At 37.2% G+C, this 16,337-nt stretch overlaps 1 protein-coding gene across 16 annotated transcripts in view; it reads right to left on the reverse strand.

The window, feature by feature from the left end:
- Positions 1-16,337, reverse strand: part of RASAL2 (RAS protein activator like 2) — a 384,407-nt gene that overhangs the window by 25,586 nt on the left and 342,484 nt on the right. For all 16 annotated transcript variants that reach the window (XM_019952448.3, XM_073803926.1, XM_019952446.3 and 13 more), the window contains 4 exons: positions 10,848-11,001; positions 8,822-8,920; positions 7,374-7,928; positions 4,758-4,902 (listed from right to left, as the gene is read on the reverse strand). In XM_019952448.3, the coding sequence (XP_019808007.1) occupies positions 4,758-4,902; positions 7,374-7,928; positions 8,822-8,920; positions 10,848-11,001 (953 nt within the window). The remainder of the gene's footprint in view (positions 1-4,757; positions 4,903-7,373; positions 7,929-8,821; positions 8,921-10,847; positions 11,002-16,337) is intronic.

Raw genomic sequence — 16,337 nt, forward strand, 5'->3', positions numbered from 1 at the left:
CTATGCTATGTGCTCCCACAGAATTTACCTCATTTAAAGAGTACCTGAATTTAAAAATAAGTCATCAATGTCAAATACTTCATGTAAAAATCAATCCACCTCTAAATTTATATCATTAATATTCAGCTTATACCTAGGTGAGTTATACCTATTCCAGGAGACAATAACTAATATTAATAAATAACTTGTGAATTTTGAGAGTATTTTTCTTTTATTCTTCAAGAAAAGAACCAAATAAACAACTCAAGGGTCCAGAAGTAAATTAATTGTCTAAAGTTTTTTATTTTTACCTGATTATGATATATTTAAAATCCTCCAAACTTGAGAAAATTCTTTTCACTTTTGAAACTGTAACCTGGGACTTTCCTGGTGGCGCAGTGGCTAAGAATCCACCTGCCAATGCAGGAGACACAGGTTTGAGCCCTGGTCCGGGAAGATCCCACATGCGTGGAGCAACTAAGCCTGTGTGCCACAGCTACTGAGCCTACACTCTAGAGCCTGAAAGCCACAACTACTGAGCCCGTGTGCCTAGAGCCCATGCTTCGCAACAAGAGAAGCCACCACAATGAAAAGCCTGCGTGCCGCAACGAAGAGTAGCCCCCCACCCCCGACTCGCCGCAAGCACAGCAATGAAGACCCAACGCAGCCAAAAATAAATAAATTAAAAAAAAAAGAACTGTAACCTATGTCTGATAGTGTGGAAAGTACCACATTGAAAGGTGAACTTTTATAGACCTGCACCTAGAAGCTGTTTAGCCGATCACAACTTACTGAGACAGATTTAATGATCCCTTCATGTCTGCTCTCCTGCCTTTAAAAAAAGAGATCAAGGACAAAGAGGATGGGTGTTCAATATGTTGTTTAAATTTGAGTTTGTGCCTAGAATGTTCTATGGTGTGTTTCATTAACTCATTATTATCTAGCATCCAAATTTCACGTATAGAAATAAGCCACTAGGTACGGACATACTATTGCTAAAAGGAAATTTGCCTCTGCCACCAGTGGTGGAAATTAGGCCTTTTTAGAGGCCCTCTAATTTAGAGGCCTTCTATATGTCACAGAAGATGGTGTTTCCTGTTGATCAGATGCATCAACATGCAAACTGATTTCAATGAGAAAGGTAAAAGGGGTTAACAGATGAAAGACTTAATTTAAGTCTAACTGAGGCAGAGTCTGTAAATAGTAATGCTTTTAATCAAGATAAATGAAGACTGGCTAAAAGGCAGGTAGATATTGTTTAATATGACTGGCAACTTTTAACTCAATTTTCTCTGAGAATTCTTCAGGTAGTCTGCAAATAACATCTATTTTTTTTTTTTTGCCCAAAGTGTACGAAATACAACAAAACTTTAATTATTCAGAGTGCTCAGCTGTACTTATTAATTTGATTTTTTGGTTCACTGAGACTTCACTGTGAAGCCTTCTAATTTAAAACTTCTGATAGGGACTTCCCTGGTGGTGAAGTGGTTAAGAATCCACCTGCCAATGCAGGGGACATGGGTTTGAGCCCTGGCCCGGGAAGATCCCACATGCCGCGGAGCAACTAAGCCCGTGCGCCACAACTGCTGAGCCTGCGCTCTAGAGTCTCCAAGCCACAACTACTGAGCCCTCATTCCACAACTACTGAAGCCCATGTGCCTAGAGCCCGTGCTCTGCAACAAGAGAAGCCACCGCAATGAGAAGCCCGCGTACCACAACGAAGACCCAGTGCAGCCAAAAATAAATAAATAAAATAAATTTATATATATAAAAAAAAGGCTAACTAGAAATATGGGGAGTTCGATGGGGAGAAGACAGTAGAATCTCTTTCCTGAAGAAGCTTACCAATTAATTTTGTTTGTGCTCTTGGAAGCAGTAGCCATTTTCACCACCCTGGTCCTTGCTTTTGGGTTACAAATATAATAGAGATCTTTGTGGGGTTACTTGAATTTCTTCCCCTGCTCACTGAATCAATTTTCAGGTCTCATTGAGCCAATCAGCTATTTAACTATTAACTGTTCTAGGACAGTTAATAATTAACTGTAATGATTAACAAAGGACTTGTCTCTCCTTTTCACTTCAGGAATTATTTCATTTGGGAAGCCTATTTAGCACACTGATGGTAGAATATGAGTATCGGATTTTTAAGAAGTAGATGGTCAACAAATATCTACACCTTTATCTCCCCAGAATAGAGAATACTGTTTGAGATGCATCATCATTGCTTTTTATAAGGCAGTGCAAATCATTAGAGCAAACCACGATATGTAATTTATATGACTGTACAAGCTTTTTATGTGAAACTCTGATTCTGTACCTTTCCTAATGTCAATGAAAATCCATTTTCACTAGTCTTCTTTTAAATTCCTATTAGATCTTAAACTAAAGCACATGACTTAGAGAAAAGAAATAAATATGAAGATAGGAAGCAGGAGAAGAAAAAATGTACTTCTCCAAAGTAGGAATTAACTGCTACTACAGTGAGTCCAGCATAGGTAAACACAACGGTCCTGTTTCTTGAGCAGTCATTCACTTTTTAGCCTGTGCAACCTGGCTCCTGTGCTCCTGAGAGCAGTCCCAGCCATCACGAGTCATCAAAATGCAATAGCCGTGTTTTCTTTTTAATCTTTACTTTCCTCAATCTCTGACTCTATTGATACTTTTTTCCTCTTGGTGTCTAAGACACAGTATTTTCCTTCTTTTTTTTGCACGTGTGCATGCATGCTTCCTCTCTCTTTGACCACTTCCCTGATTCTTCTGCTTCCTTCTACACCATAAACCAGGTGCACTGTTAGAGCTGTCTTTGGCCTTATCCTCTTCCTGCTCCTGTAATCTTGTAGTTTCATTGATTCCCTCCACATGGGTAACTTAGTCCTAAATTTTCACCAGCCAGCTAGACAGATGTCTTGGGATTTCCTACCTAGAACCCCTGGGATTTCCTACTTGAACTTCAAGTTGAATACATGTGAAGTGAAAATATCATTTCTCATTCTTTCAAGCCTACTACTTTTATGTTCTCATTCTGTTAAGAATCTCATCATCCTTCTTGTCACTCAGGAAGGCCCCAAATTCACTGTAATATTTGATCTCCTCCTCCACCACGCCCTGCCCCATTCTCACAAACTGAAAAGTTGCCAAGTCCTATTAGCTCAACTTCTTTAATATTTCTTAGATCCAACTTTTCTCTTACTCTTGGCGATTACCTCATTCACAGTCTTGTTATTTCTTGCCTTCCTTATTATAATGGCTTCTTAACTGCTCTCTGCGTTCAGCTGCTTTCTTCACCAACCCATTTAAATCACTCTGTTAAACTGATTCTATTAAAAACACCCTGCTCAAAACTTCCAGTCGTTCACCAGTGATTACTGTAAAATCTACACTCCTCAGCCAGGCAGTCAAGGCACTCAACTAATTGGTTCTAGTTATTTGTCTAATCATTTTTGTTGTTGTTGACTTGTCTTTTTCACTTTATTTTCCAGCTAATTGGCTATATTCCAAACATGCCTGGTTCTCTGGTACCTCGATACCTTTTTGTTCATGAGGTTCTTTCCCCTATGTTAATCCCTGCCACTTCCCTTGTCCAATCTCTGCTTTTATAAACCTTGCTAAACTTCGAGCTACACACACACATCATAAATGTCACAAGGGAAATTTTATAATTCCATCAGGTATAATCAATTTCTTTAATTATTTGAAAAGGCACAGGATTCTCTTTCTCTTTTTGGTTATAGGGATATCCTTATCTTTCTTATCTATCTATATTGTAAGCTCTCTAAGGGCAAACATTTATCCATTCATTCATACCTTATTGTCTATTCTTGATAGTCTCATGTGACTGCTGAGCACTTGAAATTTGGCTAGTGCAAACTGAACGTATAATAAATATAAAATGCACACAATTTCAAGAGTTAGGATAAAAAAGTAAAATACTTCATTAATAATTCTTATATTGATAACATATTAAATAATATTTGGATATACTGGGTTAAATAAAATGTTATCAAAATTAAATTTACCTGTTTCTCTTTACCGTTTTTACACTGTGACTGCTAGAAAATTTAAATTACTCACATGTGACTCACATTATGTTTCTTTAGGATGGTGCTGCTCTACATTCTATATGAAGTACTGGGGATATGGGGATAAAAAAAATGACACTGTTCTTCAAGGAACTCATGTCTGCTTTATCAGAATGTATATCAAAGTGTCGAGCACAGTGCCTTACTCCAGTGGTTAACACCTGAATTTCACGACCAAATATGGAGCTGCAAGTGGGTGGCCTAGTCATTAAGAACTACTGATTGGACAAAGATTAGTTGTGAAAAATTCTGTAGGTCTGGAAGGCAGAAATTGGGAGTTATGGGAATTGGAAGGAGTTTCTCCATTTTTGATGCATAATAACAAATGCTAACACTTTCAAGACTTAGGTAATGTATTTATATCATGATATAAATACCCAACACTTTGGGGAAGACAAGTCAACTAGAAATGACATCTCATTACTAACATTACTGTGTATCTCAGAATCTCAGGGACCTGAGGGCATGGGGGTAGCTGCCTATGCTGATGAACTTTCTCTTTCGGTACATAGTGTAAGAAATCAATCTGCTGTTCCTCCCCTGCTGAGTATTGCAGAGACTTCTTACAGCTGAAACTCCAACTTTCACACTTTAATCAGCTAGAACCAGATAACATGCAGAATTTGAGTTCCATTTGGTTGTTTCATGAGGGTCTAAAAATCAAAAGGGAAAGAAAACAGATGTTTTTCTTCTCCATACCCAATGCATCATGAAGATACTGTTGTCCCACCAACTTGAGGTATTCCTCAATGGATTTGGTGGCAATGGTGTTCTCTCTGAAGATCAAGACATCATGCTCTCCACAACGATCCACCTCAGACATCACCAAGTCAGTCAGAAAATCCTGGTAGAATAATGTTCAGTTAGGCAGAAAGCAACTGAATAAATAATATACATTAGGAGAGACTGATGAAATATCAAACATCCTGGGAATGCTGCTTTAAAACTAAAGCTACCAGATTCATTTGAAAGAAAAAAGTCAGTCAGGATAAAATTTTAGGTGTCACCAATCCTAAGTTAAAAATTCCTTCAAAGGTTTTTCATCGCACTTTTGATATAGACTGTAGTTCTGAATGTGGCCTGCAAGTCTCTATATTTTCTGCTTTCTGTCTATCTTCCCAGCCTCATCTCATACCATTCTCTCTGTATTGCTCCAGTCTCAAGGGCCTTTTTTTTTCGGTAGGTCCTTGAATACATCAAGCCCTTTCTAATAACAATGTTGTCTATTCACCACAGAGATTTCTGCAAATGCTGTTCTCAGTTCTGCTTCACTCCCACCCTTGCTCAGCCCTCACTGCTATGGAGTTAATTCCTCAGATCCTTTGGATTTTAGTTTGCACATCTTTCTTCAGTGAAGCCTTCTCTTACCAACACTGCCCCTGAACTCCACTAGTCAGGTCCCCTTAATACACATTCTCACAGCACAATATAACTTTTTAAAAATCTGCACTTTTCGCAGTAATCACACATTTCCGTAATTATTTGATTAACATCTGTTTTCCCCAGAAGACTGTGAGTCCCATGAGACCAAAGACAGTGTCTATTTTTATTCACCTCTATATTTCCAGCATTTAACTGCTTCTGACACATATTAGGCATTCAATATATAATTGTTACAAATTGGTCTATAGTATCAACATGACATTTCTTGAACTAAACATCTGAACTCATTTTCTAGGCTGATTATATTTGTTTGTATGTATGTATGTATGTATCCCCATCCATCCATCCATCCATCCATCCATCCATCCATCCATCCATCCATCCAACCATCCATAGCGAACGAAGGCATAAGGAGAAATAAAGCCCTTAAGAAACAACTGCTTCATTTCTCATCAGTCTAAGGAACTTGATTTAAAGTTCATTGTTTACTGTTCAATTTGAAAACATCCTGTATTTTGAATGTTATATATTCACTGGATATTTCAAAGTTGTTGATTTACTTTTATTTTAAAATTAAGCATTTTAAACATGAACGGGATTTATTCCAGGGTAGATCAACACTGTAAAAGAGTCGTAGACTTAGGAGTCACTACTAAAACTCTTGTGCTAAGGGTCAGGAAGAAACTTGGGGGTGATGGTAACATTCTGTATCTTGACTGCTGTGGTTTCCACGGGTGCATAATCTGTCAAAACTCACTGAGTTTTTCACTTTAAATGGGTATAGTTTATGATATGTAAATTGTACCTCAATAAAGCTGTTAAAAAATCCTACATATATCCTTGAACCTTGAGCAAATGAAGAACAGAAAGAACATATCCATACAATTTCAAAGATGAGACTCAAAATTTCAATGACACATTTTTAACACCAGAAAGCTCAAAATTATTATTAGTAAATTCAACCACCAAAATGATAATCAGTAGGAAGGCAGTTAAATAAGGGACTAAATATTGAATATTTGATATATTCTGATTTGTATCAAGAAATTTTAAAAACGCTTTATTTTATTGTTCAGTTCTACATAAATTATTCTAGCTGTGAACTCCTCTAGATCTAAAATACAATTTTACCATGACCAATTTGCATATAATATAATGGAGATTTAGCCTAGTTAAGTGAATATGCCTCACAGAGGTGATAATTACCACAGTTCAGGCTGATCAAAGACTCTATCAATTGTTACATCTGAAACTAACACATTGTAAATCAACTATACTCCAATAAAAATTAAAAAAAAGATTCTATCATTTCTTTAGTGTTCTTTATACAATTAGTATATTTCTTTCTTTTATCTTCCTGAACTTTTACTTCTATCCAGCATGAATTGAGATAAGGTTATCATGAGACAGCTAACAATTAAATAACATCCCTTGGTATTTTAATTCCAAATTTAGATGTTAATCTCATGAAGACTCTTGTTAATGACCAGCATGTTTCTGGAATACCTCCTTCTGTGACTAGCTGGGTACAGTCATGAGTTAATCTTAATTTAAAATATAGTGAGGAATAAAACCATCATACAATGCACTCCAGAACTAAAGATAAATAATCTTGAACATATTGTGGGATTATCCACCAATCCTACCATTTATTTTGTCAGACAATAAAGAGCTAGCTGCGGTATCTCTATTTCATGCAAATAAACTTTAAATAAATACTTGTTAGTCTCCATTTTACTTCTTTACTTTTATAATCTCCACTCATAAGTGGATCTAAGAACCACTAATAGGTTTCCTTCCTAATTCTTTTTTTTTTTTGACCAATAGCAAAGCATATATCTCTAATTTGAATCTCCACAGTAAACATGTGTTTTTTCTTCATAAAAGGTAGGGAAGAGATTTTGGGTAACGCAACCCTCCTTTTCCACTTACCTTGGCTCTGCCAGTACTTTGAAGAATGTGCACTAAGGCACAGGCCAACTCTTCTTTATTTCTCACACTAATTACTGGTTCAAGAACAGAACACAACATGGTGTAGTTGCTGGTGACAAATTCTGCAAATTCTTTGTATTGCTCCATAGGCAGAATGGTGATAGTTTGGAAACGTGATTTAATCCGAATAGAAGGTCCTCCTGTCTTTCCTTTGTTGGGTGTAGGTGTACTCACTGGGTACCACTTTTCTACAAATTGGCGACCAGTCACACTGGCAGTAGGGATATTCACTAGCCCTACATAATTATTCTTGTCTTTTTTTTTCTTTTTTTCCACATCTTTATAAATGTGAACTGTGATGCTATGAAGAGGTGGAAGGCTGTAGAACTCAAAATGTTCACCCCAGAAAATATTGTCTGCTTTGGTCTTGCTGGTTGTACGAGCAAAGAGGGTATCATCAAGGCACAGTTCACAGAAATATTTCTTTTTAGGGGCAAGGTCCTTGGCTTCAATAATCCATAAACGGAGAACGTTTTCGGCTCGTCTGCAATTGTCCTATAAAGAAGTAACAAAGTTGTGTTTGAGAGTTGAAATCCCAGAAAGACAACATTTTCCTCTTAAAGTAGGTGATGCTATGTACTTCATTAAGGGCAGTCAAAAAATAATGAAGGGGATTGCTACCTCATTGTTCAAGATAATAGAAAGCTCTTAGAGAGCCACATACATTTTATTTTACTTGGGTTAAAAAAATATCATCCTGTAAGTTCTCATATAGCCAGTCTTGTGGCAACTGAATTAGCTTTCTGCAAATAAAACAGAGATAAGTAAGTAATTAAGAAACTTGTGTTCTAGTCCCATTTCTGTCTTGTACTAGCCTCTCACTTGGTCAAGTGACTTAACTTCTCTGAGTCCTCTTATCTAGGGGTCCCCAAACCCCAGGCCACGGACTGGTACTGGTCCGTGGCTTGTTAGGAACTGGGCCACACAGCAGGAGGTGAGCCAGTGGGCGAGCGAGCGAAGCTTCCTCTGTATTTACAGCCGCTCCTCATCGCTCACACAACAGCCTGAACTCCGCCTCCTATCAGCATTATGGTGAGTTGTATAATTATTTCACTATATATTACAATGTAATAATAATAGAAATACAGTACACAATAAATGTAATGCACTTTAATCATCCCAAACCACCCCCGCCCCCCACCGTCCGTGGAAAAATTGTCTTCCATGAGACTGGTCCCTGGTGCCAAAAAGGTTGGGGACCGCTGCTCTTATCCACACTGGTAAAATCATGATACTATCTGTAAGAAGATTATTTTGAGCATAAAAGGACAAAACGTATATGTGTTTAAAAGTTCTATAAAATTTAAGGTATTATTACTCTATTTACCTTCAATCAACTTACTGCTTATAGAGTTATACATTTTTTGGACATTCAAAGCCACTATTACCTTATTTGGTTGAACTGTCCTGCGAAGGTTTTCCATCCACTTATCTCTCTCTGAAGCAGAGTTACAGCTGAAGCATTTACTTCCACTTAAGTAGGTAACCTTCAACATAAAGATTAGAGATAAGGAAAAGGAAATGCAGGGCTTGGGGTCTCTATCTTCCTAGTTGTATCATGAAAGATTTAGAGATATGCTATGAACCCATATTATACTTACATGGCAACCAAAATTATATTTGCTGGTTTTATGATATCTATATGTACATCCACATTCACTTTTTGTTTTGTTATCTAGTTAGCATCTACTAGAATGCAGGTATGAAGACAAAGGCCATTGAGAATTCAGCTCAGGAACCTAAAACTGGCCTACAGTTCAGAAAGAACAAAACTAAAAATCTTTAATTAAACTTAAACCTTTAAAAATTACCTGCAAATAAATATGCTCAATTCTGAGTTAATAAAAATAACTAAAAAGGGAAGAAGGTCTCTAAAACAGCTTATTTCTTGGGACTGCCTTCATTATGTTACAGAAGGTTACTACGTGAAACTGAAAAGAGTTACCAGTATCGAATTACTTTGGAACCCATTTCTCTTCTACTAGGCAACCAGTCTGATTGCCAATCATCTAGTTAGGTTAGCCTGATGATTCTTATCAATGTCCTTTAAAAATGAAGCATGTTGTCTCTATGCCTAGAACCTAACACCTGGCTGGGCATACAATCCATTGAACTGAGTTCTACAAATATGGCAAAGTTCAAGTGACTTTTATACAAAAGAACACCAATAAATGACCTGTCCAAATTGCTAAAGTGGTTCACATATTAACTCAATCTCAGATTATAACCTAGTGAATCAGATCAGATGTTACATTCTGTCTAATATGGTAGCTATTAACCACATGTGGCTAGTGAGCATGTGAAATACTAGTCCAAACTGAGATGTACTGTAAGTGTAAAATATACATCAGGTTTTGAAGATTCAGTTTTTAAAAAAAGAATGTAGAAAGTTTCATTGATAATTTTTAGTTCCATGTTAGAAGTGGTAGGATTTGGGTTTAATAAAATTTAAAATTACACATGTGGCTTGCACTGTATTTCTGTTGGATAGTGCAGGTCCATAAGAAAAGGTATAAAACATCTTTCAACTTCTACAATATCTAACATAGGACTCATCACTAATAACTTTGTAAGTTTGTGCTCATTAATTAAATCATAACACTAACAAGTATATGGATGGTTTTGAAATTAAATTTGCAAATGGCCAATTGGCCATTTACTTTGGGAGGGGGAAATTACCTTACAAAAGGTGATGATGATAATTTTCTGGTGAAGGGCAATTTGTTCACTGAAGAAATTAGGCACCTGCAATGTGCCAGGGACTGGGCTAAGTGCTGGGGATTACAAAGATAGATAAGACATGGTCCCAGATCTTGAACTGCCCATGTTTTAGTTAGAAAAATTATGGTTTTAGTCAATTTCCTCAAAAGGATCATTAAAATTGGGGGGTTTGGCTTTCAGGAGAAAAATAATAACATATTGTGTGATATCTTTATCAATACTAAAAAATTAAAATACTAACAATAAGTTATTATTAATCTTGTGACCTCTGCTGAGAATGCACTAAGAACCCATTTATTTATTTATTTATTTTAAATTGGGGTATAGTTGTTTTAAAATGTTGTGTTAGTTTCTGCTGTACAGCGAAGTGAATCAGCTATATGTATACATATATCCTCTCTTTTTTTGATTTCCTTCCCATTTAGGTCACCACAGAGCACTGAGTAGAAGAACTCATTTATTTTGAAAGCAGACAAGCCCAAAAGGAATGAGAAGCCATCATTAATAACTTTAATCACCAACATAATCAGATTAGCAGATTTCCAATTTTTCCCCTGTAAGTAGGTAATTTTCAGCAACTGAAAACCAGTTAAGATGATCAAATCATCAATACAGTAATGCGAGCATAGGAATACTGGATAGAAAAATCTCTTTGTTGTCTAACTACTCTTCCTTTTTCCTACACTTTTCTACCTCAAAGCAGAAGTCTTGTCCAAGGATGCTGCTATGGAGTGGCTTCACTGATACGGGCTCCCCTCTACCAAGATCCAGACATTCCACTGCACTGCATGGGCTCAGCAGGGATTCATGGGAACGTGACTCTTTTAGTTTAGGCAGCCCACGAGACCTAAAAGTAGAAAGAGATATTTATGGTAGTGTAATTACTTGGCCAACAAGAAAATAAAGGTCAAATGCAATGGAGGCTTAACCAAATGTATAAATGCCTAAGAGGAAAATAAATGAGCAAATTAACAGTTAATCTGTAACAATAATAATAGGACCATATTCATGTGGCACAGATAAGCCACATACATATTTGTGTCTGTGTGTACACACTTACTTTTTTCAACAAAACACAAAAATGTACTATAATTTTACTAGTCTCAAGGGAGCTTGAAGCTCCACCACAGACACTGTTTTTATCCACATTCCTGTGTTGGAGATGGAGAAATATATATCATCTAAGGTTATCTTACACATTTTTTTTATGCAAAGGTGTTATCAAAAGACATATCGTTTCTTTTACTTTTTTTTTTTTCCATGCTATAGCTTTATCCTCTATTATCAGTGACAAAATAGCAGTGACTGAACCCTCATTCTGTTTCCTTCTGCTTTGGCAGAATAAACATACATACACAAACCCAGAATCAAAGCCAAACTTTTCAGCACAAGACCCTGCTTTTCCAAAGGTCTGATTTCCATCTCTATATGGAATTCTTTTCTGGCAAGCTTTTGGTTCTATCTATGCTTTACTGTACAAATATGAATAAAGAGTAAAATGCCTTGAAGAAACTTCCCACCCTCAAAAGAAATGTTCAAACTAGAAGAACAGACCTTTGTCAACACTGTTCAGGCATTCTGGTTGATTCTGTCCCCTAGTTGTTTAAAAAGGAATGCGGGGAAGCATGACTCTTGTCACTACAGGAGCTAGTACTTCACTGCCTTCCCCTTGGAAGAATCAATGAAGCCAAACAATATAAAACACAATATTCTTGAATCCAGAACTGGATAGCTATGCAGTTTTACTCAATAATTATAGTATTTATTGACTGAAACACCCAGAGTTAAATACATATATTTCAAGCAGAAGTACCTAGTAATGGGGATAAAAAGAAATGCCTTGTGGAAAGACATTTGTTTTTGTAAAACACATTAAATAAGCAGCTTCATTCATTTCCTTGAAATAACCATGTTAACTTAAAAAGGAACCAAAATACTTAATGCCAGAGTAGCTTTCAGTTAAATTATAAAGTAATGAGATATAGGAGACTAGCACGAAAGGCTGCTCTTTTCCTTCTGTTTCCATTCTAACACTGTTTAATCAAACTCCATACAGTAAAAAACATCTTAAGCAATAGGACCTTAGTCCATTCTTCTTTCCACACACAAAAATGTGTGTTCTAATGTTCAGCAATCTTTTTATGGTCAAAAATTCAATAATTATATTTACCACTGATAATACAAAGGATGCACAAAAGCCACCTAATGTTTTGTACCTAAAAATATAACAATGTAATGGCTCCACATTTATTTCCTTTTGTTCTACTGGATAAGACAATGACATGTTATATACTGTCAACAGAGCATATCAACTATAAATAACTAAATGCAAAAACAAATTTTAATGTAATTACCATACAAACTTTCCCAATATGCTTCATAGGAAGCCTGGTTGAGGCAACAGGATACTGTAATCTTTTCTAAATACATGAAACAACAGTTCCAGCCCGTTTTTCCCAGGAGGAGTTGCTTGTAGGGGAAAAGGCTATCCTGCTCTGGGAGTGAGTCTCTCAACAGGGAAGATGAAGGCATATTTAAAATAGGAGGTACAAAATAAGGCTTACTTTTTTGTTTTAAATTCTTTAGGAAAATATTCTAAAACATAAATTAATTTTATCTCAAACCAAATAAATGTCTACCTACATGAAGCAACTGTACAGCCATCTTGCAGTGCACCCCAAAATCATAGCGGTGCCACATGTCATGGTACAGCAAATCACTTTCTGAACTACATCTCAGAAAACAACTCTGTGTTTAGAAGACAAGAACCAACAGAAGATGGTTTCCCCTGCTGCCTTTAGTTACTGATAACATCTCTGGATAAATGTTTTCCAGGTGTAATTTCAAGTCTTCACTAGAAGCAGAACAGAAACACATATTACAGAACATGAAGTCATCTTCCAAATAGGCTGCAGGACAGGTAATATTCTTCTTCTCTTCCTCAGGCTGCATCCAGCCCCTCAGGTAACAGAAACAAGGTTCCTGGGCTCTAGGCTGGGCCTGTTGCCATGGTGCTACACCTATAAGGAGATTAGAGCCAAAGGCAGCTGGGAGAAGCTGTAGCTTGAAGGACTCAAGGAGCATGCTCTGCAAATGTAACCATTTTAAGACAGAAAGGAAAGAAAAGCGAGGCTCCACCCATTTCCATGAACAATTCTGGAGTCAAAAGCTGTAGGAAAAAAACTGAGGCAACTCTGGGGGTGGAGGAGAATCTCTTAACTGTGCTAGAGAACGAAGCTGCGAAGCTTTAGATGTTTCCTAGATGATCCCCAGCCCGCTACTAAAAGGTATTTGCCACATCCCACCTTGCAAGTACAATCTTTCTCTCACATCCGTTTTATTTCCTTTGCAGTTCTTATCCTAGTTTAATGTTTCTAGGTACTATTTTCATTAACTTATCTGAGTTACATTTTTTTTTCTTTTGGAGAGAGTTGGATAATTTTATTCACTGTATTTCCAGTGCTGAACAAATGTCATTTTGACATTTGTTGATATCTGTTTATGGCTGTATCTGGAAGGTTTAACTTCCAAATACAGCCATAAACAGATATCATAACCAAGCCACCTGGAATTAGAATTCAAAATTCTTCCTGGTTACAGAAATTTCAGCTGTTAATATGTATAGTTCAGGGTCTCCTATTGTTCAGCATTTATGTATGTTTGTGTGTATATACACACCTACGCCCATGAACTGAACACCAAAGTTGCTAATATGTGCAACATTGCTAATGAATAAATAAGCAAGCCCTTCCTGTATTGGGAAGAAAGTGTCTTGGAGAAGACAGAAGTAATTCCCAGAGAAGCAGGATTACAGTAAACAGGAAGATCAAGCAGCCTGGGAGTGGCAGCGGTGGGGAGGCATTATCTGTGCAAATATTTCTATATAATAGCATTAGTAAGCCCAAGTCCCCTCTAAGCATGTTTACCTCCTCCTGTACCTTCCTATGAGTTGATTTTTCTTAGATCTGCTAATTAGAGTTTTAGCAGCTCTGTATGGCACTACAGTTTACTTCTCTAATGGAAAGCGGAATGTGGATTTATTGAGAGAAAAACAGGAGTTTAAAACGACGCTTCCCAGTCCAATCTGACAATGGCCATCAAGGAACCTAACCTCAAAAGTGGACGTTGTGAATTCCTTGACTACTGGTTCTCTTCCCAACCCCTGCACCCCTACTCCCCAACCCCCATCATCCCAAACACCATGGAATAATTCAGGGCTCAATGTGATAGTTAAGGGTTAAAAATCTAATTGCTTTGCTGATGAAGATTACCTGCTGCTTCTGACCTATTTAAGAGAGAAACTACAAGGCAGGAATAGCTTTCTATTACCCACTACAGTGAATTAATATTATATTGCTTTAACCCACATCACTATCTGAAATCAATCTTACAAGACAAAAGTGAAGGGGTTGGGGGTGAGGAGCCAACACACACACCACTGGATTCACTGAAGAAAAAAAGGAGTCAAAGAACTCTGATTGGTGCAATGTTAAGTAAAACAGCTGGATTTTTCCCAGCTCAACCATCCAATCTTTTAAAAAGCATACTTCCCCCAAAGCACCAGTGGTGCTTGGATGTGCTAGCTCAATCTGCCACATCTTTACAGATTCAGTTCCAAATGTGGGAAACTTTTAATTAAAAATATAACTGAAAAAAATGCTTATTGCCACACAAAATCCTGTACTCCAGTGCAGGTGAATTTCTGCTTGGCGTGGCAGTTATGATTCTAGACTGCTTTGCTGAGTTCTTGGAAAGACAGCTCAGCCATAAACTGAGTACAGCAATATACGTTTGTATTCACCAGTATGTGTTCCTAAGGCACTTTACCTTGTTTGAAAATTTCCCAGGTAGAAATTAATAATATTCAGTATCCTAATACTCTACCAATAAACTTACAAAGGGTCTAATCAGTTTTTTAAAAGTTGCATCTGAGCTTTCACTCTGGGAAAAAGGCAGCTTTACTTGCTCCCCAGATTTTATTGTTTTTCAACCTCGTATCTGTGAAACTATCCAACTGATGTTTTCTGTTTGAAAGAGCAGATCCTTTCCTATAGTACTGAATATAAAGCTTTTCCTACCTGGATTAAAAAAAAAAAAAGAAAAGAAAGAAATTAGAGCTCATTCATCAGAGTTCTGCTTGTGTGCTAAAAAAAATGTGCCCCCGAGGATCCTGACAGCCCTAGCTGCACTGATTTACCTGCTGCAGTTAAAGCCAGTCCCTACTGCTTATACTACTCACTGGTTTTTATGTTTACTTAAAAAAATACCATACAACCACTCACACAAAAAGCTATTATGGGGCTTCCCTGGTGGCGCAGTGGTTGAGAGTCCGCCTGCCGATGCAGGGGACACGGGTTCGTGCCCCGGTCCAGGAAGATCCCACATGCTGCGGAGCTGCTGGGCCCGTGAGCCATGGCCGCTGAGCCTGCGCGTCCGGAGCCTGTGCTCCGCAACAGGAGAGGCCACAACAGTGAGAGGCCCGCGTACCCCAAAAAAAAAAAAAAAAAAAAAAAAAAAAAAAATGCTATTATGAAAACGTAACATGTACTGCTGATCTTCCTTCTCTCTGTTCTCAGCCTCTGTTCTGACAGGATAGTCTAATGAACCCAGCTGCTAATGGTAAAGAAGGATGTTTGTCAGTCTGAGTTTTCACTTAAACTCATGGTAAGGAAATTTATCATCACGGTCAAAAACGACATTCAACCTATTTTTGGTACATATACATGTATACAGACAATTAAGACAAGCACAGAATGAAGACAAGATTATAAATATTAAAACATGTTCTGAAGGGCAGAAAACTCAACCAGCCTCCAATATGACAGGCACTAGGGAACAATCTCCTTACAGAAACTGTACCATATTGTAACACACCTTTTTTTGTTCTTAAATTGCAAATGGAATAAAATCTACTAGTGCCTATTAAACAAATTCAATGTAAACACAACTATACTGAATTAAAAAAAAAACCATGAAACTAAACCAAACCACACTCATAAACCACTCAATTAACATACTTACTAGTGTAAAAGTGAGTGGAAAGATTAGGTTTTTTTTTTTTTCTGAATTTAGGCTTTCAGCCTCATCGTTACCGTAAAATTAAGTATGGGTGAAAAGAGGGTAAGCAAGTTAGAGGGAATTCCCTGGTGGTCCAGTGGTTAAGACTCTGTGCTTTCACTGCCA

Source organism: Tursiops truncatus, chromosome 1 (genome assembly GCF_011762595.2).
Source record: "Tursiops truncatus isolate mTurTru1 chromosome 1, mTurTru1.mat.Y, whole genome shotgun sequence".
NCBI classification, from domain to species: domain Eukaryota; kingdom Metazoa; phylum Chordata; class Mammalia; order Artiodactyla; family Delphinidae; genus Tursiops; species Tursiops truncatus.